Genomic DNA, 24,944 nt, shown 5'->3' on the forward strand with positions numbered 1-24,944 from the left:
AATGTAAATAACTGCAATAGTTTGCAGCTTTAAGCTAATACATGTAAGTTCAGGTAAAAACAGGAATTCTAGAAGCACTGATTTTTGCTAGTATATTTAATTCACACCCATTTTCTGAAAGATATAAATATACATCTGATTAATAAAAAATGTATTTCAGTAAGTTCAGCATATGCTCTGGGCAAAATTAAATAAACTGGGAAGAGTCAACCTTCAAATTTCTTTGCCTCAACGGCAAGATTCCCTGTAATTAAATCATAACCAAAGAAGTTTATTTCATACCATCCTCTTTTGCTTGTTGATTGAGTCCAAAGAATTTCAAAATAAATGCAAATCATCTACATATGGATGCAGAATTAACAACTACTGAAACTCTCAGATTTAATAAGGTCCTTTTGATTTCAGATTTTCTTGACACTTTCACTTCTCTCTAATGGGAATAAAGTTGCAGATGTGTTCAAGATGGTCAAAAGATTTCAGGACAATACGTCCCATTTTCTAACTGAAGTTTCTTTACATATTGAATTCACTCTCATAGATTTCCAGATTACAGAGTGAATAAAGGCAAATTTTAAGTAGTCTGTATCCTTATCCAGGAAAAAATCAAGCTGACTAAAGATGCTTCTAGTTATTCAAAGAGCAACTTCAGAAACCAGATTATACAATTTTTAGAGGAGGTATGCCTCTTTTATTAGAAAACCTAAGAAAGATCAAATCAAAAATACAGATAGCTTATTATATGGATTCTAGATCCAATCTGATACACAATTTGGATTACAGATAATGAGGTCTAGCATGCATTAAATACTTTAAAAGGTAGAAGAATAGAAAACACTTTATGTGTATATAAAACAATATATATATTTCAGAGATACAATAACGATTTGCTATTTTTCAAAACAGCATACAAGTATCATAATATACCAAATATAGTTTAATAACATTAAACTTAAGAAAATAAAGGACTATCTGTTAAGTAGAGAAGAAAAACTGAATTAAAATATGAATATACAGGTTTAGTATAATCTCACAGGGACACGATTGTTACTAAAAATAAAGGATGAAGAGAGGAGAAAAGTCAGAAAAAAAAGGAAAAGTAAAGGAAAAAAGGAAGGCGATAACTAGGGAAAGAAGAGGAGAACAGGAAAAAAGGGATAAGAAGATGTGGGAGGCAGGGAAGGAAGGCAGGCAGGCAGGCAGGCAGGCAGGCAGTCTGGCCAGCCAATTGCTTTTCAGAATAGAATTAAGGGATTTGAATTTGTACTAGAAATACATGTGATGATGACTCCTCCATATTTTAAAAAGAGAAAGAGATACAAAGAAATAGGTCTCTACCCTATCTATGGAAATAATTTATAATACTTGCAGTAAATTTTGTTCTATTAACCATGTTTTTTTCCCTATTATTTGATGGTAATAATTTTCTAATCTGTAATTACAAATAACCCAGGAAATCACCAGTAGTGTGCATTTTCCATTGTGTTCTGATCTAATTGAAGATTAATTGCTCAATATGAAATAATGCATTTCAGGTACAAAATGCTGCTTCGTTTGTGGATTAACTAGCATTGATAAACAATGGCTCCCAATGAAAATGTACAAAATCAGAAAAACTGGTTTAATTTTCAGTATGAAGGCTTTAGATTATATGTTGGGGGTAGGGGGACAGTTTGTGCTCAAAGCAAAAGAATAAACTATATGACCCTGAAACATTATGCTGGCTCTATGATTCTATGAACTTTAGCCTACCAATCACGTTTATGGAAACAGTCTATAGCAGATGGATACAACAATAGCAACAAACATGGAAATGATGTGTTTCTGTGCAGACTGCTAAGGCTTGCTTGGGAAGAATACAATATAATCATTGTCACTTACCTCTGCTAAGTGAGAACGCAAATAAAAGAAACACCCTTCTCTGGTTCTGAGATACATTCTGTGACACTATTTTCTCCTTCAAATATCTTTTAAACCAATATTAAAATTAGCATTCCATGTAAACATATGACAAATGATTATGGGAGACAGGCCAGAAATATATAATGTGACAGAGAAGAGCCAGGGAGAGTTTAACAACAAAGGGGAGATAATGCAGAGCACTGGTAAAAGCATAGACTCAGAACCAGAACACTTAAGCTCTAGACACAACCCCACTTTAATATCTATGTGACCATTAAGTCACTTATCTAAATGGGCATTATTTCTCCATCTATAAAATGAGGGAGGTGAGAAGTGTCAGGTAGAATAAGTGATCTCTAATTGCACAAGTTCATAGATAATTTAAACATGCAAAATCAAGAAACATATACTGTATATGAAAATCCCAATTTCAGAACTCTAGCATCATAGTGCATAACTGAGCCATAAATAATACCAACACAGTGTATCATTGAATGTTATAATTATAAGGAACAATGGAGAATATCGAGCCAATCTATTCAAGCTATTGAACTGAGGCCTAGAGACGTTACATAAATGTTTCAAGATCACACAACTAGCAGAGATGAAAAGATGGGGTTAGAATTTTCCTGCTTTTTCCAATGCCTATAGGATGACACCGAGTGAAATCTTACTAGAATTAAAAAGAAAAGATAAATGAGACCTTTCAGATAAAAGCACAGATATATAATTCCCATAGACTATCTGTAATTAAACGGATCTTAAAAGATACCTAATCAAGTTATCTGTTTGTGAGAATCTTAATGATTGCTATTCAATCTGCTTAAATTATCTTTACTTTCTAAATTGCCAAAAAAACAAAAATTATGTCATGGGTCACAGAAAAAACATATCTCAACAGTTAGAACTTCATAGACTGTCATGTATAAATCAGTATTTACTAAACACTTCACTGAAAATCTAGGAGGGATATGAATGCTAATCCATTTTGGGACAATATTATTTTGAGAAGTGCTTACTTACAATGCCAATCTGAGAAGAACAAGAAAAGTAGTATGCCTCAAATGAAAGGTCAGGCCCAATACATCCTGCCCATTAGATGTAATAGAGTTTATCTTCCCAATTGGAACTAAAAAACATGATAGTGGCCTGAATCCATAATTCAGATAGCCAAGAAGCCATCAGGATTATATTACTTGGGCTGATGTGTCTTTGTTCCTGATGACTCAGGTAAAAAAAGAATAAATAACATTATCCTCCATTAAAATATTTAGATATCTGGACATACTTTCCATTCTATAAAGGAACAGAAAAAAAGATCTGGCAAAATAGTTCTAAATGAGATGATATAAGACAATATAGAATAGGAACTGAATAAAAATATATATAATTTGGGAATTCCAATATTAAAAATCTAAATAATGAAACATAAAGTTTATAATAGTTTGTATAACTCAGGTGATTCTCTAAACAGACTGACAGCATTAAATTTATACATTTTAAGAGGAAAATGTCACAGTGATCAATAATGCCAAAAAAATAAATTTCTTGCAGTAAGAGCTTTATGACCACCAAGCCTAAGATTAAGTACAAAGAAGACCCTTGAATCTCCATTCACAGAAAAAAAGAAATGTTAGGTGAAAAAACAAAAGGTAACTAGCATTTTTACTTTTTAAAAAATAATTTCAACTTTTATTTTAGATATGTGCAACTTTTATTTTAGATTCAGGGGATACCTGGGTATATTGTATGATGCTGAGGTTTGGGATACAATTTATCCCATCACCCTGATACTGAGGATAGTACCCAATAGTTTTTCAACCCTCCCTACCCCCTCTAATGGTCTCCAGTTTCTATCGTTACCATCTTCATGTCCACAAGTAGCCAGTGTTACATTCCCACTTGTAAGTGAGAACATGCAGTATTTGATTTTCTGTTCCTCCATTAATTCACTTAGAATAATAGCTTCCAGCTGCATCCATGTTGTTGCAAAGGATACAATTTCATTCTTTTCATGGCTGCACAGTATTCCATGGTGCATATGTACTACATTTTCTTTATCTAATCCACCACTGATGGGTACTTCAATTGATTCCATGTCTTTGCTATTGTGAATAGTGCTGCAATGAGCATGCAGGTGCATGTGTCTTTATGATAGAACAATTTATTTTCTTTTGGATTTATACCCTGTAATGGGAATGCTGGGTTGAATGGTAGTTCTGTTTTAAGTTCTTTAAGAAATCTCCAAACTGCTTTCCAGAGACTGAACTAAGTTTTACATTCCCACCAACAGTAAATAAGCACTCTCTTTACTCTACAAAAGATGCCAACAGTTGTCATTTTTTGACTTTTTAATAATAGCTATTCTGACTGGTGTGAAATCGTTTCTCTGTGGTTCTGATTTGCATTTCTCTGGCAATTAGTGATGTTGAGCATTTTTTTCATACACTTGTTGGCCACTTGTATATGTTCTTATAAGAAGTGTCCATGTCTTCTGAGTACTTTTTAATGGGATTATTCGGTTTTTGCTTGTTGAATTCTTTAAATTCCTTATAGATCCTGAATATTCAGCCTTTGGTAGATGCATAGTTTATGAATATTTTCTCCCATTCTATAGTTTGTTTACTCTGTTGATAGTCTCTCTTGCTGTGCAGCTCTTTAGTTTAATGAAATTAGGTCCTACTCATCTTATTTATTTATTTATTTATTTATTTATTTATTTATTTATTTTTGAGACAGAGTCTTACTCTGTCGCCCAGGCTGGAGTGCAGTGGTGCGATCTCTGCTCACTGCAACCTCTGCCTCCAGGGTTCAAGCAATTATCCTGCCTCAGCCTCCCGAGTAGCTGGGACTACAGGCACATACCACCAAGCCCAGCTAATTTTTGTAATTTTAACAGACACAGGGTTTTGTCACGATGGTAAGGCGGGTCTCGAACTTCTGGCCTCAAGCTATCCGCCTGCTTCGGCCTCCCAAAATGCTGGGATTACAGGCGTGAGCCACCACACCTGGCTTCAATTTTTTTGTTGTTGCAATTGCTTTTGAAGTCTCTATCATGAAATCTTTGTCCAGTCCGATATCCAGAATGGTGTTTCCAAGGTTTTCCTCTAAGATTCTTAAGTTTGAGATCTTACCTTTAAATCTTTAATCCACCTTGAGTTAATTTTTGTACATGGTGAAAGGCAAGGGTTCAGTTCCATTCTTCTGCATATGGTTAGCCAGTTATCCTAGCACTATTTATTGAAAAGGGAATCCTTTCTCCATTGCTTATTTTTTATCAATTTTGTTGAAGACCAGATGGCTATAGGTATACGGCTTTATTTCTGGATTCTCTAACCTGTTCGTTGGTCTGTGTATCTGTTTTCATCCCACTACCATGCTGTTTTAGTTACTGTAGCCTTATGGAACAGTTTGAAATCTGCTATCATGATGCCTCTGGCTTTGTTCTTTTTGCTTAGGATTGCTTTGGCATTTGAGCTCTTTTTTTAATTCAAAATGAATTTTAGAATAGTTTCTTCCTAGTTCTTTGAAAAGTGACATTAGTAATTTGATAGGAATAGTATGGAATCTGCAGATTGTAACTAGTATTTTTAAAGCAGTAATTACCACATCTAAAAACTAAAGTGAGGGCCAAGCACGGTAGCTCACAACCGTCACTTTGGGAGGCCAAGGCAGGTGGATCACGAGGTCAGGAGTTCTAGACCAGCCTGACCAACATGGTAAAACCCCATATCTACTAAAAATACAAAAATTGGCCAGGTGTAGTGGTGGGCACCCGTAATCCCAGCTACTCAGGAGGTTGAGGCAGGAGAATCACTTGAACCCAGGAGGCGGAGGTTGCAGTGAGCCAAGATCATGACACTGCACTGCAGCCTGGGCAACGGAGTGAGACACTGTCTCAAAAAAAAAAAAAAAAAAAAAAAAAAAAAAAAAAAAAAACATGAAATGAAATGATACAGATCTGGGAAAACTAACTTGGTCATTCACACAAAGGGAAAACAGAGACGAGGGGGAGATAGAGGAATAGGGTCATTTTTCTTTTGTAGGGGAGGACAGAACATATGAATCGTTTGGAGGACTCATCACACTTTAACTCTGTCACTAAACCATTAGGATACCTAGCTAAAATACTGAAAATAGAGGTTGTTATGACTACACATTCTTTCACTCTCCATAATGTATAGTATTACATTATTTGAAACATAGTTTTACACATTAAAAAAATTTAGGGTTGCGAAATCTAAAACTAGAAAGATAATCGTGAATGACAAAGATAAAACATTTTAGCTAAATAAGGATTTTGAAGTGGTTCATATAAGTGACTAAGGCTCAGAATAGTGGGAGTCTGCTAAGATTGCACTCCTAGTAAACTCCCATGTTGGGTGAATACAAGGAGACACCAAAAAAGGTAGAGGGGTGTTATCAAGTGGTTTTATCCCATTCTCTCCCCAAAGCTACACATGACTGGCATGGTCCTGTCAATTTTTCCATTCTCCCAGTGTGACAGTTGAGTATTTTAGAGCATTTCTTTCAGCTTACACTCTGCACACAATTATACTCAGCAACATTTCTACCAAGTCTGACTTGTCAGTATTGTCACCTGGTCCCTTTCCAAATTCATCTAAGCCCATTGGACTATCGTCACACATAATTAGCTTCATCACATGTAACTAAATACACACGATTCTGTCCAAATAAGTGGCACTTACTTATGTCCATTTAAGGCTGCATGGTGTAAAGCAGTGTAACCCGAACTGTCTGTGCAGTTCACATTGGGGCCTCGCCAGATGCTGCAAATAAAGCACAAGCACAGAGTTAACAGTGAAGTAGGATCTTGCCTTGAAAAACAAAAAGAAGCCTGGTAGCCCCACAGCCAGCAGCAAGTTGCAGATAAAAATTTTAGCCATGTGGAAAATGATTGCCATTTTCCATGAATTCCCCTCAGAACATCAACTTCATTTACTTGATAAAGGGAAACTAATAGAGAATGCAACTATTAATATCTTCAGAAATTATTAACAAATGTGTGTCCATGGTCATGCATTGAAGTCTGGATCCAAAAATTCCCTATTACTTTCTATCATTACTTAAATATTAGAGGCAACTAACATTCAGCTACTATATTCCATTCCAAAGAATAAAGATTTATGAGACCTGCCTCACGCCTATTAACACACTCCTTCTGAGGTGGCCATGAGTTATATAAGTTATAAGATATTTTTGCATTGTGGGAAGAATATAAAGTCTTTTTGCTGTTCTATTGCAACCAAGAAAATGTAATCAATATTTCATACTTGAAAATAAAATGGAAGATTTGGACTGTTGTAAACCATGAGAAGATCCTCACAATTTTGCAGTCATCATTGATTTTACTATGCAATATATTCTGGAGATAACATGTAACTATATAAAAGAGTCTTTTTTTTTCTGATAACTACAATTAAGGAAACTCTTTTTAACTTTTGGAAAATAAGGCACTGAAAGACATTTTTCTGAAAAGAGAACAAAAAAAATTGCTTTATCTGATGGTCACAGTGATATCAAAACTATCAAAGATAATATCTAATGATAAACTAGTTCACACATTCACAAAACATTTACTGTACACCAATTGCATGTCACATATTGAGCTAGGCACTGGGAGCACAAAATCATAACTCAAGGTCCTTCTTTACAAGAACATATTGTAATGGAAAAGACAGACACACAAACTAATAATTACAAAGTAGTAAGATAATCGAGGTACCAGAGAGCACACAGGCATCTCTGAAAAGAGGATGAATGGCTATTCCAAACAAAGGGTCGTGGCAGCGTTAAACTAAGGTGGCTCAATGAAAATGAATAGAATGTGCTTATTTGACAGTTAATTAAAAGAAGAATTAATAAAACACATGGATCAATTGGAAGAAGGTAGGAAACTGGAAGCAGTAGTCTAGAGACGACTCAGACTTTAGGCTTACATGACTAGAAAAAATTACAATATTAACTAAGATGTGAAATGAAAAAAAGAGCAAAATCTTCTGCAGGGAGGACAATGCAGGATGCAGAGAAAACAATGACTCCTAGTTTGCAGATGTTAAAATTTAAGTATCTGACTTACTTATATAGGTTAAATGCAATCCCTATCAAAATCCCAATGGCATTCTTCAAGAAATTGAAAAAAACTTCTAAAATTCATATGAAACCATAAGAGACCCCAAATAGCCAAAACAATTCTGAGAAAGAAAAACAAAGTTGTAGGCCAGGCTCAGTGGCTCATGCCTATAATCCCAGCACTCTGGGAGGCTGAGGAGGGAGGTTCACTTAAGTTCACTACTTTGAGACCAGCCTTGGCAACATAGTGAGACTCCATGTCTGCTAAAAATAAAGAATTTAAAAAATTAGTCAATTGTGGTGGTGCACACCTGTGGTCCCAGATACTCAGGAGGCTGAGGCAGGAGGGCTGCTTCAGCTTGGGAGGTCGAGGCTGCAGTGAACCACAATCATGCCACTGCACTCCAGCCTGGGCAACAGAGCAAGACCCTGCCACCATCCCACCCCCAACAAAAAAAAGAAAGAAAAAAAAATTGGAGGCATCACACTTCCAGATTCCAAATTTAAGGGATATATATATACAACAAAATATTATTCAGCCCTAAAAAAGAATTATATCTAACCATTTTCTATGACATGGATGACCCTGGAAGACATTATGCTAAGTGAAATAAGCCAGACACAAAAAGAAAAATATTGCCTGAAAATATATGGAATCTGAAAAAAAAATCAAATATACAGAGATAGAGAACAAAAGATTGGTAGGGGGAGTAGAACGGGAGAAATAAATGTCAAAGGATACAAAGTAGCAGATATGTAGGATGAACAACTGTAGAGTTCTAAAGTACAACGTGAAGACTACAGGTACTAAAATTGTACTGTATACGGGATTTCAGCTACATGAGTAGATTTTAGCTGCTCTTGCCACAAAAACAAAAAATAAAGGGTAACTCTGTGAGAGATGGATATTTTCATTTGTTTCACTGTAAGTAAACTTTTTTTTTTTGCTATCTATATGTATCCCATAACATGTGTATACCACAAATATACACGATAGAATTTATTTTTTAAAATACCACAATGAGATGCTACTATACAACTATCAGAATTGTTATGTTTAAAAAGACGTCATAAACCTATATTGACAAGGATGTAGATCAACCAGAGTTCACACACACACTGCTAATAGGCACGTAAAATAGTACAACCACTTAGTGAAACAATTTGGCAGTTTCTTAAAAAGTTATATACAAATACCATACATATTATACCATCAAATCATACCATACAAATAACATACAAATACCATATAATCCAATCATTCCATTCTAGGTATTTAGTCAAGAGAAATGAAAGCACATGTCCATATAAAGATTTGTACATTTAATATTAATAACAGCTCTATAGGTAATAGCCTAAAACAGAGACAATCCAAATGTCCATTAGCTGGTAAACAGACAAATTGTGATACATCCATACAATGGAAATAAAAAGAATTAAATACTCAGAAAAAAAAAAAAGGAATTAAATACTACAGTATTGGTTGAAAATCTAAATCAATTAGATTCTCAGAACAGCAGAGCGGCTGCCCTTTGATTCTCAGAACAGCAGAGTGGCTGCCCTTCAATCACCCCAGCAGAAAGGGAGACATCCTTGGGCACAGATAAAATGCATGATCTCTGGACTAGACCCCTGATTTGTAGCCTTCATCAACTTCTGTGATGTAAATACTTCAGCTTAACTCAGCAATAGGAAGAGATGCTAAGAACTGCATTTCACAAGCAGACACAAGCCAATCCAGCACACCACTGAAAGGCTTACAACCAACAAGTCCTAACACTATGAACTCAGAGCTTCCCATGAGTTTTTGAAAACTTCCACTCTCAAATATGAACAAATAACCAAAGACATCCAATCACTTGAGGAAAGCCTTTACTATTAAAGAAGCGAAAACAAAAAATTAGGAACAAACTATAGAAAAAAAGAAACCTAGAGAAAATTTGGACTATGCATGGAGAAGAAATTTCAAAAATAGTTATCATTAATACCATCTCAGTATCAGAAAAGATAATGAATGTAAGAACAATGAAATAAAAAAGAAAATCAGAGAGAAAATCAGAGATAAAATCTGTAGAAGAACTAAAAATCAAGCTGATAAGGCCAGGCACGGTGGCTCACGCTTGTAATCCTAGCACTTTGAAAGGCTGAAGTGGGCAGATGCCTGGGATCAGGGTTCAAGACAACCCTGGTCAACATAGTGAAACTCCATCTCTACCAAAAATACAAAAATTAGCCAGGTGTGGTGGTACATGCCTGCAGTCCCAGCTACTTGGGAGGGTGAGGCAGGACAATCGACTGAACCCGGGAGACAGAGGTTGAAGTGAGTCAAGATCACACCACTGCACTCCAGCCTGGGTGACAGAACGAGACTCTGTCTCAAAAACAAATAAAAAGTAAAAAATAAAGCTCATGAAGTATCTCAGATACTTAGAAAAAAAAAAGGCAAAGATACAGACAAATAGAAGGGAAATCATAAGAAAAGTAGGATACTCATTTAGCAGTTCCAATACTGAAAAATAGAGGTTCTTAAAATCAAAACACAGAAAACAGCAGAATGAAAACAATGAAAGATATCATTTTAAAAATTATGAGAACTTTAGGACATTCACAAAATAAAATATACATGGGCCAGTCACGGTGGCTCACGCCTGTAATCCCAACACTTTGGGAGACCGAGGTCGGTGGATCACCTAAGGTCAGGAGTTTGAGATGAGCCTGGCCGACATGGTGAAGCCTTGTTTCCACTAAAAATACAGTAATTAGCCAAGCATGGTGGTGCATGCCTGTAGTCCCAGCTACTCGGGAGGCTGAGGCAAGAGAAATGCTTGAGCCTGGGAGGCAGAGGTTGCAGTGAGGCGAGATCATGCCAATGCACTCCAGCCTGGGCAACAGAGTAAGATTCTGTCTCAAAAAAAAAAAAAAAGTACCTGGATAGCTTTGACAAAAATTCACAAAAAAAAAAAAAGACAAAGAAATAACTGAAGTGAGTCCAATATGGTCTTTTAAATTTCAACTAAACAAATTCCTAAAACATCCATCCAGGGCTGTTCTCTTAATTTATTTTCCTTTTTCAACTCTAGTTACACTAACAACTCTTCACTATCCAGGAAACCTAGAATGAAGAGAAATTATTCATACCTATTACTTCTACTTCAATCTGCAACCTTCAGTTATCAATCTACACTCTCCAAGCTCTTACTATGACCAAGAAAATACAAGTCCAAGAATCGACCAAAAAAATGAATAAAATATCATCTCTTCCTCCAAAGCACTGACAATCTATTAGAGAAAAATATATACAGATAAATTACAATACAAGCAGTGACCATAGTGCCTACAGCACAGAAAACACCTAATAATTGTTTGTTATCAATCTTCTTCTTGTTCTTATAAAATAAACGTTACAATAGAAAAATCTTTAACTCCCTAAATTAATACATCTGTTTAAGACAACTCCAACAAAAATCTCTAAGGAGTATTTTAGGGAAAACTGAACTAAAAGTTCTAAATTTGATCTAGAAGAATTTACAGGAAAAAGAAATTGTGAAACAAGAAGTAATAATGGGATCTATATACTACCAATTATGAAAGCATATCATAAAACAATACCAAAAAATTTTGGTCTAGCACCAGAATAGAGAGATCAATGAATATAAGAGAAGCCCTAGAAACAAGCCAGTCATACATATAGGAATAAAGTTGACATCTGAAAGAGGCAAAAAAAAGAAAAAAAAAAAAAAAGGAAAACATCATTCAATAAATAGTCCCAGGAAGTATGTTTTAATTACTGGGCAGGAAAAAACATTTTCAATTCCCTACCCCATACCATTTAGCAAAATTTCATACACATGATTTGTCCTTGACTTCTCAAACCTCATTCCTACCCTCTTTTTCTCACACACCCTGTTCCAACCACACAGGCCTCCTTAAAAATATAAGTATGCTTGCACCTTATGACTGTTGCATTTGAAATCCTCTCTGCCTAGAAAGTTTTTTCCTCAATCATATGGCTCAATCGTTCTGCTCAAATGTCACCTCTTCAGAAACTCTCTCCCTAATTATTCAGTCAAAAATAGCACCCTATCATCATTCTCTTTCCTCTCAGTTATGGGACTTATCACCATCTGGCATTATATTATTTATTTATATGCTAACTGTCTGTCTCCCCACTAGAATGAAAGCTCCACCACACTATCTTTGGGTCTTAAAACAGTGACTGGAATATTGTAGGTTCCCAGTAAATATTTGTTAAATGAAATATAAAAATGTTGAATACATATATGAAAAATGTCCACCTCACTGGCAATCAAAGAAAGCAAAAAACACCCATACCATTAAATATTTCTTTATCAAACTGGAAAAAAAGTCAATAATATTCAGTAATTGTTAGGATGCAGAGCTTATAATAAGCTGGTGGTGAAAATGTAAATTGGTAAAATTTTTCTGGAAGGCAATTTGACAATACTTATTTTAAAACTTTCATAGTGTGCAAACTTGTTACCTAGAAATTCTCCTTAAGAGGAATTATTTTAAGAAAGTAATTAATAGTTTGTAAAAAATACTTAGCTATAAAAATATTTATCACAGAGAGTAGTAAAAAGTAAAAATTATGGATTTTGATATATAACGCCACTTAGAATAGTTATTCTCTCTTTGCTAGAGAGAATAACTAGTCAGCTAGATTTCTCACACTGCCTGCCTCCAAAGCTTGGTACTCATCTTTCTCTCTAGCCCTCTTATACGAGACCCACAGCATTAGTGTCTTATACGGCCCCAACAGCATATGGCTTGAGCTCCTACTGATGAGGTTTTCTTTTCTTTCTTTTTTTTTTTTTTTTAGTTTATGTCAACCTCCCTGGGTCGAGAAAGTCTACCAACAAAATAGCCAGGGCTCCTAGAGAGGATGCAATTCTTCCTAGTTTTATACAATGGCTCAACATATGTGACAGATAAACGGATATTATGCATAAAATAAAAATCTCATAACAAAATGGAAAAATGGGATATTAATAGGCAATTCACAGAAAAGGAAATGTGAATGGCTAATAAATATTTGAAAATATAATTAACCTCACTGTGGCTAGCAAAGAGCAAAATAAAACAGTGGCTGCCTACTTTTCTACCATCAGATGAGCACAAATTTTTGAAGAAATCATTAATAACAAACAATGGAGGCAAATATGTGAAGAAATAGTCACTCTCACAGAATATTCATTGAAGTGTAAATTGCTACAACATTCTTGGAAAGTAACATGGCAATATATAATAAAATTTCAAACATGAATACTCCTAGACCCAATGACTCTACTTTTCAGGATCGATATCTATGAAATAAAAATATTCATATGAAGACTACAGACACAAAAATATCCACTATAGAATTTTAATAGTATAAAAGAGAAAGGGTCTGGCATGGTGGCTCACGCCTGTAATCTCAGCACTTTGGGTGGCTGAGGCAAGCAGATCACCTGAGGTCAGGAGATTGAGACCAGCCTATCCAACATGGTGAAACTCTGTCTCTACCGAAAACACCAAAAATTAGCCAGGGGTAGCAGTGGGCGCTTGTAATCCCAGCACTTTGGGAGACCGGAACAGGTGGATTATTTGAGGTCAGGAGTTCAAAACCAGCCTGGCCAACATGGCGAAACCCCATCTCTACTCAAAATACAAAAATTAGCCAGGCATGGTGGTGTGTGCCTGTAATCCCAGCTACTCAAGAGGCTGAGGCATGAGAATCGCTTGAACCCAGGAGGCAGAGGTTGCAGTGAGCTGAAATAGGGCCACTCTACTCCAGCCTGGGTGGTAGAGTGAGACTCCATCTAAAATGCCCAGCAAAAAAAATTAAAAATTAATTAGTCCAATACCTGAGAATGGGGCAAAAAAGAAAAAATTAATTAGGATTCATTCACACTATGAAATGTTATGCGACTATTAAAATAAATAACTCTGATCTGAATGCATTGACTTTGAAAGTCAGCCAAAACATATAAAGTGAAAAAAGTAAATTGCAGAATATTGTGTATGTCTGGAGCATTCCAAATGCTTTACATGCATTAGCTCATTTATAGCCACATGACAATAAGAAAGATACTATTATTATTTCCATTGTATAGATGAGAAATATTTGCAATAACATAGAAAAATACATGCAAAAATACATTATTCATTCTCTGAATTGTCTGAATGTTGAAATTATCATGAATTTCTTTAAGGAAAAGAAAAGACAATAAACTACAAGGGAAGAAAGATAGGTTTGCTCCAGATTATGAAGAATCCCACAATATGTTGAAACTTGGATTGTATTCTGCAGCAACTTGGAACTAAATGGCTTTCAGAAAGATAGGTATGTTCCTCACATGATCAGTCAGTGTTTTAGAATAAGAGCTCTTGTAACAGGTGGAAGGTAAACAGAGTGAGACAGTCAGGTTAACTGTCTGTGTTACAGACCAGAGGAGAAACAAAGAAATTTGAACAAATGGAGATATAGTGGTAGATAGAAAGAGGGTGAGAAAATTCAAATTGTTACGTCTAAAATAAAACCTATGGGAGATGGTAACCACATGAACAGAATAAGAGCAAGAGAATGGCTGAGGTTTCAACCATGAACGAAATGCATCAATGATGAGATATCTCCACTAGAAAAAGCTGCAAGGGCAGTGGTGTCTTTTGGCAGGAGCCAAGTTTCAGTTAAAACTGATTAAAACACTAGGTTGCTTGGAATACCTCAGGCAAAAAATGGAAAAGAAACGGGAAAATACTGCAAATTAACTCTCATACATTTTTTAAATTTCTGCATGTTATTAGAACTTATAAATATTTTGCAAGAGAAGATATTTATAACTAAAATAAGATTCAGGGTCTACAGATTTCAATTACCTATACCAACTCAGTTCCCCATTATACAAAAATTAATTATAATAGAAGCATTTTTTAAAACCCCATTGAAAGTCACCTTCTCCTAGCAAAATGGATATGGATACATCTTTTTTAAACAAGGAGGTTTAGAATAGAAAGTTAGCATATATCTAAATATATTCAACTGCACCTATTGACAGAGCCTCTAGGCACATATCCACATATCCATAGAACATCCACCAACACATTTGAAACACTATAAATAAGCCAGACCCAAACCCTCCAACTAAAAACTTAATTTAAAAAAGAAACCTTGATTTTTAAAAGCTCCAGCTTTGAGTTAATGTTCAGCTCCATCCCAACTTTTTATATTGCCTTGCCCCCTTTACTTAGGCATAATCTTTAAATTTAAAAAGAGGGCCTAGATTAAAACCTTAACTTAAGCTTGTTTCATAAAAAGGAAGAGTTTCTAGATACATTTAAGAAATGTCTTGAAAAAGTGTAAAATGCTTATTACATATTTATTCCAAAAAAAGCAATTTTTAGATCCTTGGTCTTAGTCTAATACACACCCAAATCCCATTTCCTATGCCTGCTTGTCAATATCTCAAATTCTGTATGTGAGAATTATTGCCAAAAATGAATGTTCTCAGATAATATGAGATTGCCAATTACCAAAAATTTAATTTCCTTTGTTATATTATTTGCACTAATGTAACAAATCAGATTAGTATATTTTAGAATAAATATAAACAAAATAGTTTTCTACCAAACTTTCAAATAACCAGGACATTCATTAGTGAGAATATTTTATTATCTAAGGTTTCACATATTAAATAAGATCATTCTTAAATAAATCATAAGCCTGAGTTTCTTGGGCCAATATCCATATATACAGCAAATAAGATTTGAAGCACAACTACTCCACAAATTGATCATTATTATACCCTGTATAAGTCTATGGGGAAAATCTGTCAGAAACAACATAAAACTGTTTCAGTTTTTATTGATTCCTATCTGACCCCTGACACATGAGATCACTCCAAGGCATCAGATATGGAAATTCATACAAAATGTGCATCTAATGCCTCAGGCAGGGTCAGAGTATGTAGGAATGGTCTTCTGACAGATCATATCATTTCAAGCAATGCAAAATAAACCTTCTTCTCAATCTGTGTCTTAATAGTTTACTTCCATTTTTAGATGAACTGGACATATGTACATATGCTACTGATTACTACAAGTGTAGTTCTCATCAGTTTAGTGATGGCACAATTTTATTGTCATGGGCTACAAGTGTCCCATATGGGTCAAATGTGTCTATATCTCTATATCAGCACTGTCCTATAGAAATATAATGTGAGGACAGGACCTGATGGCTCACACTTGTAATCCCAGCACTTTGGGAGGCCAAGACAGGTGGATCACTTGAACCCAGGAGTTTGAGACCAGCCTGGGCAACATGGTGAAACTACATCTCTACGAAAAAAAAAAAAAAAATTAGCCAGGCATGGTGGCATGCATCTGTAGTCCCAGCTATTCGGGAAGCTGAGGTGGGAGGATTGCTTGAGCCCAGGAGGTGGAGGTTGGAGTAAGCTGAAACTGTGCCACTGCACTCCAGCCTGGGCAATAGATCAAGACCCAGTCTCAAAAACTGGAAAGAAAAAATACATAATGTGAGCCACATATGTGAATTTAAATTTTCTAGTAGCCACATTAAAAAGATGTGAAATTAGGCCGGGCGCGGTGGCTCAAGCCTGTAATCCCAGCACTTTGGGAGGCGGAGACGGGTGGATCACGAGGTCAGGAGATCGAGACCATCCTGGCTAACACGGTGAAACCCCGTCTCTACTAAATATTACAAAAAACTAGCCGGGCGAGGTGGCGGGTGCCTGTAGTCCCAGCTACTCGGGAGGCTGAGGCAGGAGAATGGCGTGAACCCGGGAGGCGGAGCTTGCAGTGAGCCGAGATCTGGCCACTGCACTCCAGCCTGGGCGACAGAACAAGACTCCGTCTCAAAAAAAAAAAAAAAAAAAAAAAAAAAAAAGATGTGAAATTAGTTTGAATATATTTTACTCAACCTAATATATCAAGAACATTATTTCAACATATAATCAATATAAAAATTATTGAGATGTTTCACATTCTTTTTTATACTGTTTTCAATACTGGTGTTTATTTTACACTTACAGCACATCACAATTAGGACTAGCCACATTTCAAATGCTTAATATCCTGACGTGGACAGTGGCTACTACATTGCACAGCACAGGACATTTCTATATAATTATTCCAAGGGGGAAAAAAGAAAATTAACTCTAATAATATAAAAAGGCTTTCTAGTATGAGGAAGAAGTAGCTAATGGATGCTGGGACTAATACCTAGGAGATGGGTTGATCTCTGCTACAAACCACCATGGCACACGTTTACCTATGTAACAAACCTGCACATTCTGCACATGTACCCCAGAACTTAAAATATTAATAAAAGTTTAAGAAAAATAAATAAATAAATAATAAAAAGTATTGTCACACTGGAACCCCACATACTATCCCATATGAGTTTGTTGAATGAATATTTACTGAAATGTGCAAAACCATCTAAGTAAGATAGATATACACTATAAAGCTTAAAAATGCAGAGGACAACTATGAACTGGCCTTCTGTGAAGAATTAAAACAAGAATCAGCAAACTCTAGACCATGAGCCACATCCAGTCCACTGTTTGTTTTTGTAAATAAAGTTTCATCGAAACACATACAGACACACACACACACACACACACACACACACAAGTTTTCTAAAAATAATTGCAAATATTGGCTTTGTAGTAAATATATGTCTATTTGAGTCACAAACAATTTCTAAAAGATACGTTGTCTTTGGAGCAAAAATAAATACTAGATCTAGTATACAGTCATATCCTAGACTGTAATGCACAATTTTACAAAAGTCAGCACATCAGGAGCATCATAGTCAAAATCGTACTAACTAAACGTTTTCTAACGAATAATTTGTACCCTGAATTACTTGATGCAATTCTCAATACATGTATTTTTACTAGCAAACGGGAATTGAATGACTGTGGGTAAAAATAACTCCTTGAGTTATAATCACACATATAATACAATTATGACCTCTCTTCAATATATACAGTATGTGCCACAAGACAGAATTTTAGAATATGAAAAGAATTTGTAACCATGCAGAGTCATAAACACAGAGTCAAGAGACATGAGAGGAAAACTAGAGCATCTATTTTAACCTAGTTTTAACTTCATCACTTGTGCTAAAAGTGTAAAACATTCCTCCCAGCCCATATCTTCTCTTCTCTGCATGGATATAATTCCTGGAAAATAAACCAACAGACAAGGCAGATTAATCTCTCATTGTTACACAACCACTGATTTTGGTGACAACTGTTTTTCCTATCCTCACATTCTCTTCGTAGGTAACAATAATTCAAGGGTACTATGGTAGGAAAAAATAATGGTACCCCAAAGATGTATACATCCTAATCCCTGGAACCTGTGCATATTTTGTGTTACACAGCAAGGGAGAATAGAGGTTGCAGATAGACTTACACTGCTTATCAGCTGGCTTTAGCCTGGATTATCCAGGTGGGCCCCATGTAATCACAAGTGGAGAAGAGGGAAATGGAAGGGTCAGAATCAAAAAGATGGCACAGCCAAAAAGACTCAACTGGCCATTGTTCGCTCTAAAGATGGAAGAGGGTCATGAATCTAGAAATGTAAGCAGTCTTTAGTAGCTGGAAAAGGCAAGAAAATCATTTTCCTAGAGCCTTCAGGAGAGAATGCAGCCCTGCCCACACCTTGATTTTAGCCCAGTGAGAACCACAGACCTCCAGGACTGTAGGATAACAGATCTGTGTTGTTCTAAGCCACTACATTTGTGGTAATTTGCTACAGCAGCAATGGCAAACTAATACAGGTATGCTTATTGTAATTAATAACCCCAAAATATGAGACACTCCAACCTTTCCAAATACTTGGGAATCTAAGGTAGCATGAGCAAGACAGCATGAACAAAACATTGACCGGGGACTTGCTACATACTAGAAATTATGCAGAATGCTTTGTATTGATTACCTAAGTTGATCTTCATAACAGCCATGTGAGACTGGGGCTTTTATAACCCCTGGATTTTTAAATGAAGAACAGAAAAGTAATTTACCCAAGATCACACAGCTAGTTCGCATTGCAAGCGATATTTGGAACCAGGCTGCCTGATTCCAGAGCCAATGACATTAACCACACTACATTATACTTCAGTCTCATTGTTGTTATTTACCTTTGATTATAATAAAGTGGAGACATTTTTATTTGTATAAATGTAAGGGGTCCAAGTGCAGTTTTGTTACAGGGATACATTGTATAGTGCTGAATTCTGGACTTTTAGTGTAACCATCACCCAAATAATTACATTGTACCTATTAAGTAACTTTTAATCCCTCACCTGACAACTCCAACCCTCCCACCTTTCCTAGTTTCCAACATCTATTATTCCATACTCTATGTCCATGTGTACATATTATTTAGTTCCCATTTATAAGTGAGAACATGTGGTATCTGACTTTCTAAGTTGTTTCACTTAAGATAATGGCCTCCAGCTCCATCCGTGTTGCCAAAGACATTATTTCATTCCCTTTTATAGCCATATAGTATTCCATTGTATATATGCATATCACATTTTCTTCATCCAATCATCTGTTGATGGACACTTAGACACACTCCATATCTTTGCTATTGTAAATAGTGCAATAAACATATAAGTGCAAGTATCTTTTATGCAATAAACATATAAGTGCAAGTATCTTTTTGCTACAATGATTTATTTTCATTTGGATAGATATCCAGTAGTGGGATTCCTGGATTAAATGGTAATTACTGAGATATTTCCATGAAGTTTTCCATAGAGGTTATACTAATTTACATTCCCACCAATGGTGTATAAGCATTCCTAGACCTTTTATGTTTCATAACCAATTGCATTTCTTCTATGAGTAGCTTGTTTATATTCTTTGCCCAGTTTTTGTACTGAGTTTTTCATTATTTTTATTTATTTTCATCATTCTTATTGATTTGAAGCAGCCATTTTATATGTATAGATATTAACCCTTTCTAAAGTTGCAAATATTTCTCTTACTTCATCTTGCAGCTGAACTTACAGTGTCCTTCGCCTGGCCATAAATGTTTACTAAATCAATTCTGTCTTTAAATTTATTGTTTCTAGCCCTGGTACCATTGAAAGAAAGGTCTTCCTTATGCCAAGATGGTAACAATATTCTCTAATGTTTTCTTCTATTTCTTTTTTTTAGATTCAAATCTTTAATTTCTCTCTTTTATGGGTATATGATATGAGGTATTTCCCAACGGAATAAACTAATTCAATACCACTTTAAAATAATTAATTACCATCTAATTACCCCAGTGAAATGCTTCCTTTCTCATATAGTATTTTTCTGTACCTGTATTTCTAACCTGTATTTTGACTGTTTTGTTACATTCATCTATCTTCTCCAAAAGACTAATATTACATTATTTAATTTCTATAGCTTTATAGCATATTTTAATAGCTAAAAATAGGTCTCTTCTGATATATATACTCTAAACTGTTTTTTTCTTGGGTTTATTCATCTTTATAATAGATGGTATAGTCAGACCAGGCACAGTAGCATGTGCCTATAGTCCCAGTTCTTCAGGGTGCTGAGGTAGGAGGATCACTTGAGTCTAGGAGTTTCAGTCCAGCCTGGGCAATACAGTAATACCTCATCTTTAAAATAAAAAAATTAAGTATAGTCAAATTGTCAAATTTAAAAAAAAAGTTTTGGCTGTTATTGCATTAAACTTACAGAAAAAGGAGGAGGAAATGAGATCTTTGCAATTCTGTATTTTTCCAACTGAATCTGATTTCCATCTCTACAGCTTTGGTAACAGTCTTAGGCAACGTACTTCACTTCATTAGGCCTGAGTTTCCCCATAGGTAAAACCCAAGGATAATCACAATAATAACCTCACAGTATTGTGAGAAGATTAAATAAAAAATGTAAATATTAAATATACTACCTAATCCACAGAAGATACTTATTAAATGTTATTTAATTGGTCTAACCTTTTTATACTTTCTTTATAGAACTCTTAAAAATATTTTAAAATTATTTTCTTTAGCATACTTACATAGTGAACACTATGTGCCAGATATTATTCTAAATGTTTTCTAAATATTTACTCAATAAATCCTCACAGCAACCCTATTGAATGAGTACTACAATTACTACACTTTACAGATTAAATAACTAAGCTATAGAGTAGTGAAATACCTTGGTTCAGGTCACACGGCCCCTACCAGGTAAAGCAGGGATTCAAACCACAGCATGCCCTTAATCATTATCTACTGCCTTGTTATTTTAATTCCAAAGTAATTTAGTTCTTTATTACTATTCCAGATGAGGTCGTATTTTTCATGTCTTTTCATTACTGCTGCTAGCTTGGATACTGTGTTTTTCAAACTCATTCACTCACCCAAAAAAATAGCTATTGAGTATCCACTATGCACAGGCACTGTTCTCATTGTTCTAGTCACTGACAACACAACAATTGGAGAAGGTTGTATAGAAAAAAGACAAAAATTCCTGCCCTCATGGTCTTTACATTCTGATTTAGTTAGACAAACAACAAACAAATGAATATATAAATATATGAAGCAAGAAGTGGTATCAAGAAATGCAAGAGGAACAGAATGCTGTTTTATGCAATATAGTCAAGCAAGTCTGTGGGATAATATGGCAACTTTGGAAGAAGAACATTTCAGGAAGAAATGGGCTTAATGTTGAGGAACAGCCAGAACAGCAGTGTGGCTGGAACAGTGTGAGCAAGGAAGAGAGCACAGAAAAGTGGGTCAGAGATGTGTGGCTGGATCATACAGAGCCTTGTGGCCATTCTGACTTTGGCCTTGACTGGTATGGAAAGTCATTGGAGAGTTCCGAACGGAGAAATGACATGATCTGACTTGTATTCCACTGCTCTGTTAAGAATAGTCTGAAGGGGAAAGGGTAGAAGAAAGGAGATCAGTTAGAAGACTACTATAGTAATGCAGGAAAAGATGATGATGGCTTAGAGCAAAGGGGTAGCATCATGTAGGGGGAAAAACGCTTGGATTATGCATTTAAAGGTAAAGGAAACAGGATTTGCTGACAAATTGTGATGGGCAAAGAAAAGAAACAGGAAGGACTGCAAGATTTCTGTCATGAGCAACTAGAAAGTTGGAATTGCCATTTATTAATTTGGGTAAGTTTGCAGAAGAGGTTCTCTACGATTTTTAGGTATAATAATCATGTATCTCTTCCTTTATAATATTCATTCCATTTTTTCTTCTTACCCAAGCTGCATTGGCTAGAACCACTAAAATAACAAAAGGATAATCTTTGTCTTGTTGATGAATTTAATGGTGTGCCTCGTAAGGCATTACCATTTAGTATGATGTTTGCTATTGGATTCTCATGGATACTTTTTCAGCATATTAAGGAAACTTTTATTCCCTCAGTAAAGAACAAAAAGGTGGAATAGCATAATGGATAAAAGCACAGACTCAGGATTCAAACTGCCTAAACTAAAATGCTGATCCCTTCCCTAACTACACAACCTTGGGAAAATTACCTAACTACTCTGGTTCTCAGTTCTCTCACCTATAAAATGAATATACCAGTAATAGCTAGCTCACAGGGTTACTGTGAAGATTAAATTAGATGTAAAGTGCTAGCACAATGCCTGACACATAATAATCATCCTTTCTGTAGGAAAAGTTTTTATCTAGAATGGCTCTTGTGGTTTGTTAAATATATTTAGGATATCTTTCATGATGGTCATACAGCTTTTCCCTTTTAATACATTAACATATTTAATGTCAGATAAGAACCATCTCTACACTACTGGAAGTAAATTTATCTACTTATGGTGTACTTTTAAAAATATAATCCTGAATTTGATTTGCTCTTTGTAACAGGATTTTGCATTCACATTCACATGTAAATTGTCTCTGGTTTTCTTGTCTTTTTTATTTTGTTTACATAAACTGAAGAGTTTGGGGCCTTTTTTCTAGTTTCCAGAATAATTCAACCAACATAGAAATTGATTATGTTAATTGAATATTTGAAATAGCAAATGTAAAATCATCTAGGATTGGCACTTTTGTGGAGTAAATCCTTAATACATTTCCAGTGTCTTCTATGATTACTGACTTATTAATACAATTGACTTTTTCTTACATTAATTCTGTCATTTACATTTTTCTAGGAAATAAGTTATTTCCATTTAGGCTTTCTAATTTACTGACTAGAAATCATACATATTTTTAAATCTGTTGTTATTGTCTATATTTACAGTTCTATCACCATTGTAATTCCCAATGTTTTGTGTTATTTTTCTCTCCTTGGTTAGCCTAGGGTGGGGCTATTTTATCAGCATATTCAGAGATTTAGTTAGCTTTATTTTCGTCAAACGTCTATGGGATATGTTATTTATTCATTGTTTATTTACTTTTTAATTAACTACTCTCTGCTCTTAACTATAAGAATTCAGTTACCTATTTCACATTTGAGTTGAATGCTTAACTCATTTAATTTTATTCTTTCTTATTCAAAAGTAAAAGCATTACAGGCTGTGACATTTCTACGGAGGTTTTGCCCACATCACTTAGGTTTTGACAAGCTGTATTTTCATTTCAATTATTATATACACAGCCTGTAATTCAGTTTTTATGTCCTTTTTACTATGAAAATTAGTGTTCTTTTTTAAATTTATCAATACTTAGAATCACTATACCTCTTGCTCTATTTCTTGTGTTACCACATTATAGTCACAGAATAATTCTTCAACTTCTAATAATTTCTTTAGATTTTCTTTGAAAACTAGTGTGCAGTTTTTCTTATGTTACATGTGACAGAAGTTCCTTGATTAACCAAATTTTAGCTGACCTCCTAAACCTTCTCCTAGGTCCATCTGTGTACTTCCTTGTAAAATAGCAAGAGCTCAAGAGCTCTGCTAAGTCAGTTTAGCAAGAACTTCCACCCCTGAGATCTTATCAGATTCCTCATCCTCCACCATCCCTCAGGTGATACCTGGTCACCATGACCTGTCTTCAGCTAGAATCCTTCGAAGCTGGTTTAGCCAGAAACCCTCTTACCCATGATTCCTCTTGGTAATTTTCCATCCACTGACCCCTGCCCTGTTCCCTGGCTATGAATTTCCACTTGCCCATGCTGTATTTGACACTGACCCCAATCTCTCTCCCCCACTGCAAAATTCCATTGCAGTGGTCCCTATACCTACGGTGATAGTCCTGAATAATGTCTTCCTTACCTTGCTTTAACAAGCATCATTGAATAATTTTCTTTAATGCGTGGGCATTGAAAAGTACATTGTATGTTTTAGGGAGAGATGTGTATTTTTCAAGCTTATTAATTGCATAATTCAAACCATCAATAACTATTTAGTTTGTCTACTTGACTTGCAAATTTTTGGAAATGTTAGCATACATAGTACCTCACTGTGATTGAATTATTAACAAATTTTCTTTGTATTTCTAAGTTTGCTTCATGTGTTTTGTTGCTGTAGTTTCTTTTGTTTTGTTTGTATTAAGGCTTTTTTCCCCCAACTTTTAGGTTCAAGGGTACATATACACAATGTGCAGGCTTGTTACACAGGGAAATTTGTTTTTACATCAATTCTGTCATTTATATTTTTCCAGGAAATAAGTTATTTCCATTTAGGTTTTCTAAGTTATTGACTAGCAATCACACATATTTCTACATCTGTTGTTATCTTCTATATTTACAGTCCTATCACCATTGTAATTCCTAACGTTCTGTATTATTTTTCTTTCCTTGGTTATCCTAGGTGGGGCTAGCTGCACAGATCATCCCATCACCTAGTTATTAAGCCCAGCATCCATTAGCTATTCTTCATTAGCTATTCCTCTCACCCCCAACCCTCCAACAGGTCCCAGCGTGTGGTGTTCCCTCCATGTGTCCATGTGTTCTCATCGTTTGACTCCCACTTATAAGTGAGAACATGTGGTA

The 24,944-nt window shown here is 35.2% G+C and overlaps 1 protein-coding gene across 6 annotated transcripts in view; it reads right to left on the bottom strand.

Annotated features, from left to right (window-relative positions):
• The window catches only part of ANKS1B (ankyrin repeat and sterile alpha motif domain containing 1B), a 1,279,773-nt gene that overhangs the window by 1,100,328 nt on the left and 154,501 nt on the right, over positions 1–24,944 (bottom strand). For all 6 annotated transcript variants that reach the window (XM_008004353.3, XM_037987370.2, XM_037987376.2 and 3 more), the window contains exon 2: positions 6,609–6,689. In XM_008004353.3, coding sequence (XP_008002544.2) covers positions 6,609–6,689 — 81 coding nt within the window. The remainder of the gene's footprint in view (positions 1–6,608; positions 6,690–24,944) is intronic.

This window comes from Chlorocebus sabaeus, chromosome 11, assembly GCF_047675955.1.
Source record: "Chlorocebus sabaeus isolate Y175 chromosome 11, mChlSab1.0.hap1, whole genome shotgun sequence".
NCBI lineage: Eukaryota > Metazoa > Chordata > Mammalia > Primates > Cercopithecidae > Chlorocebus > Chlorocebus sabaeus.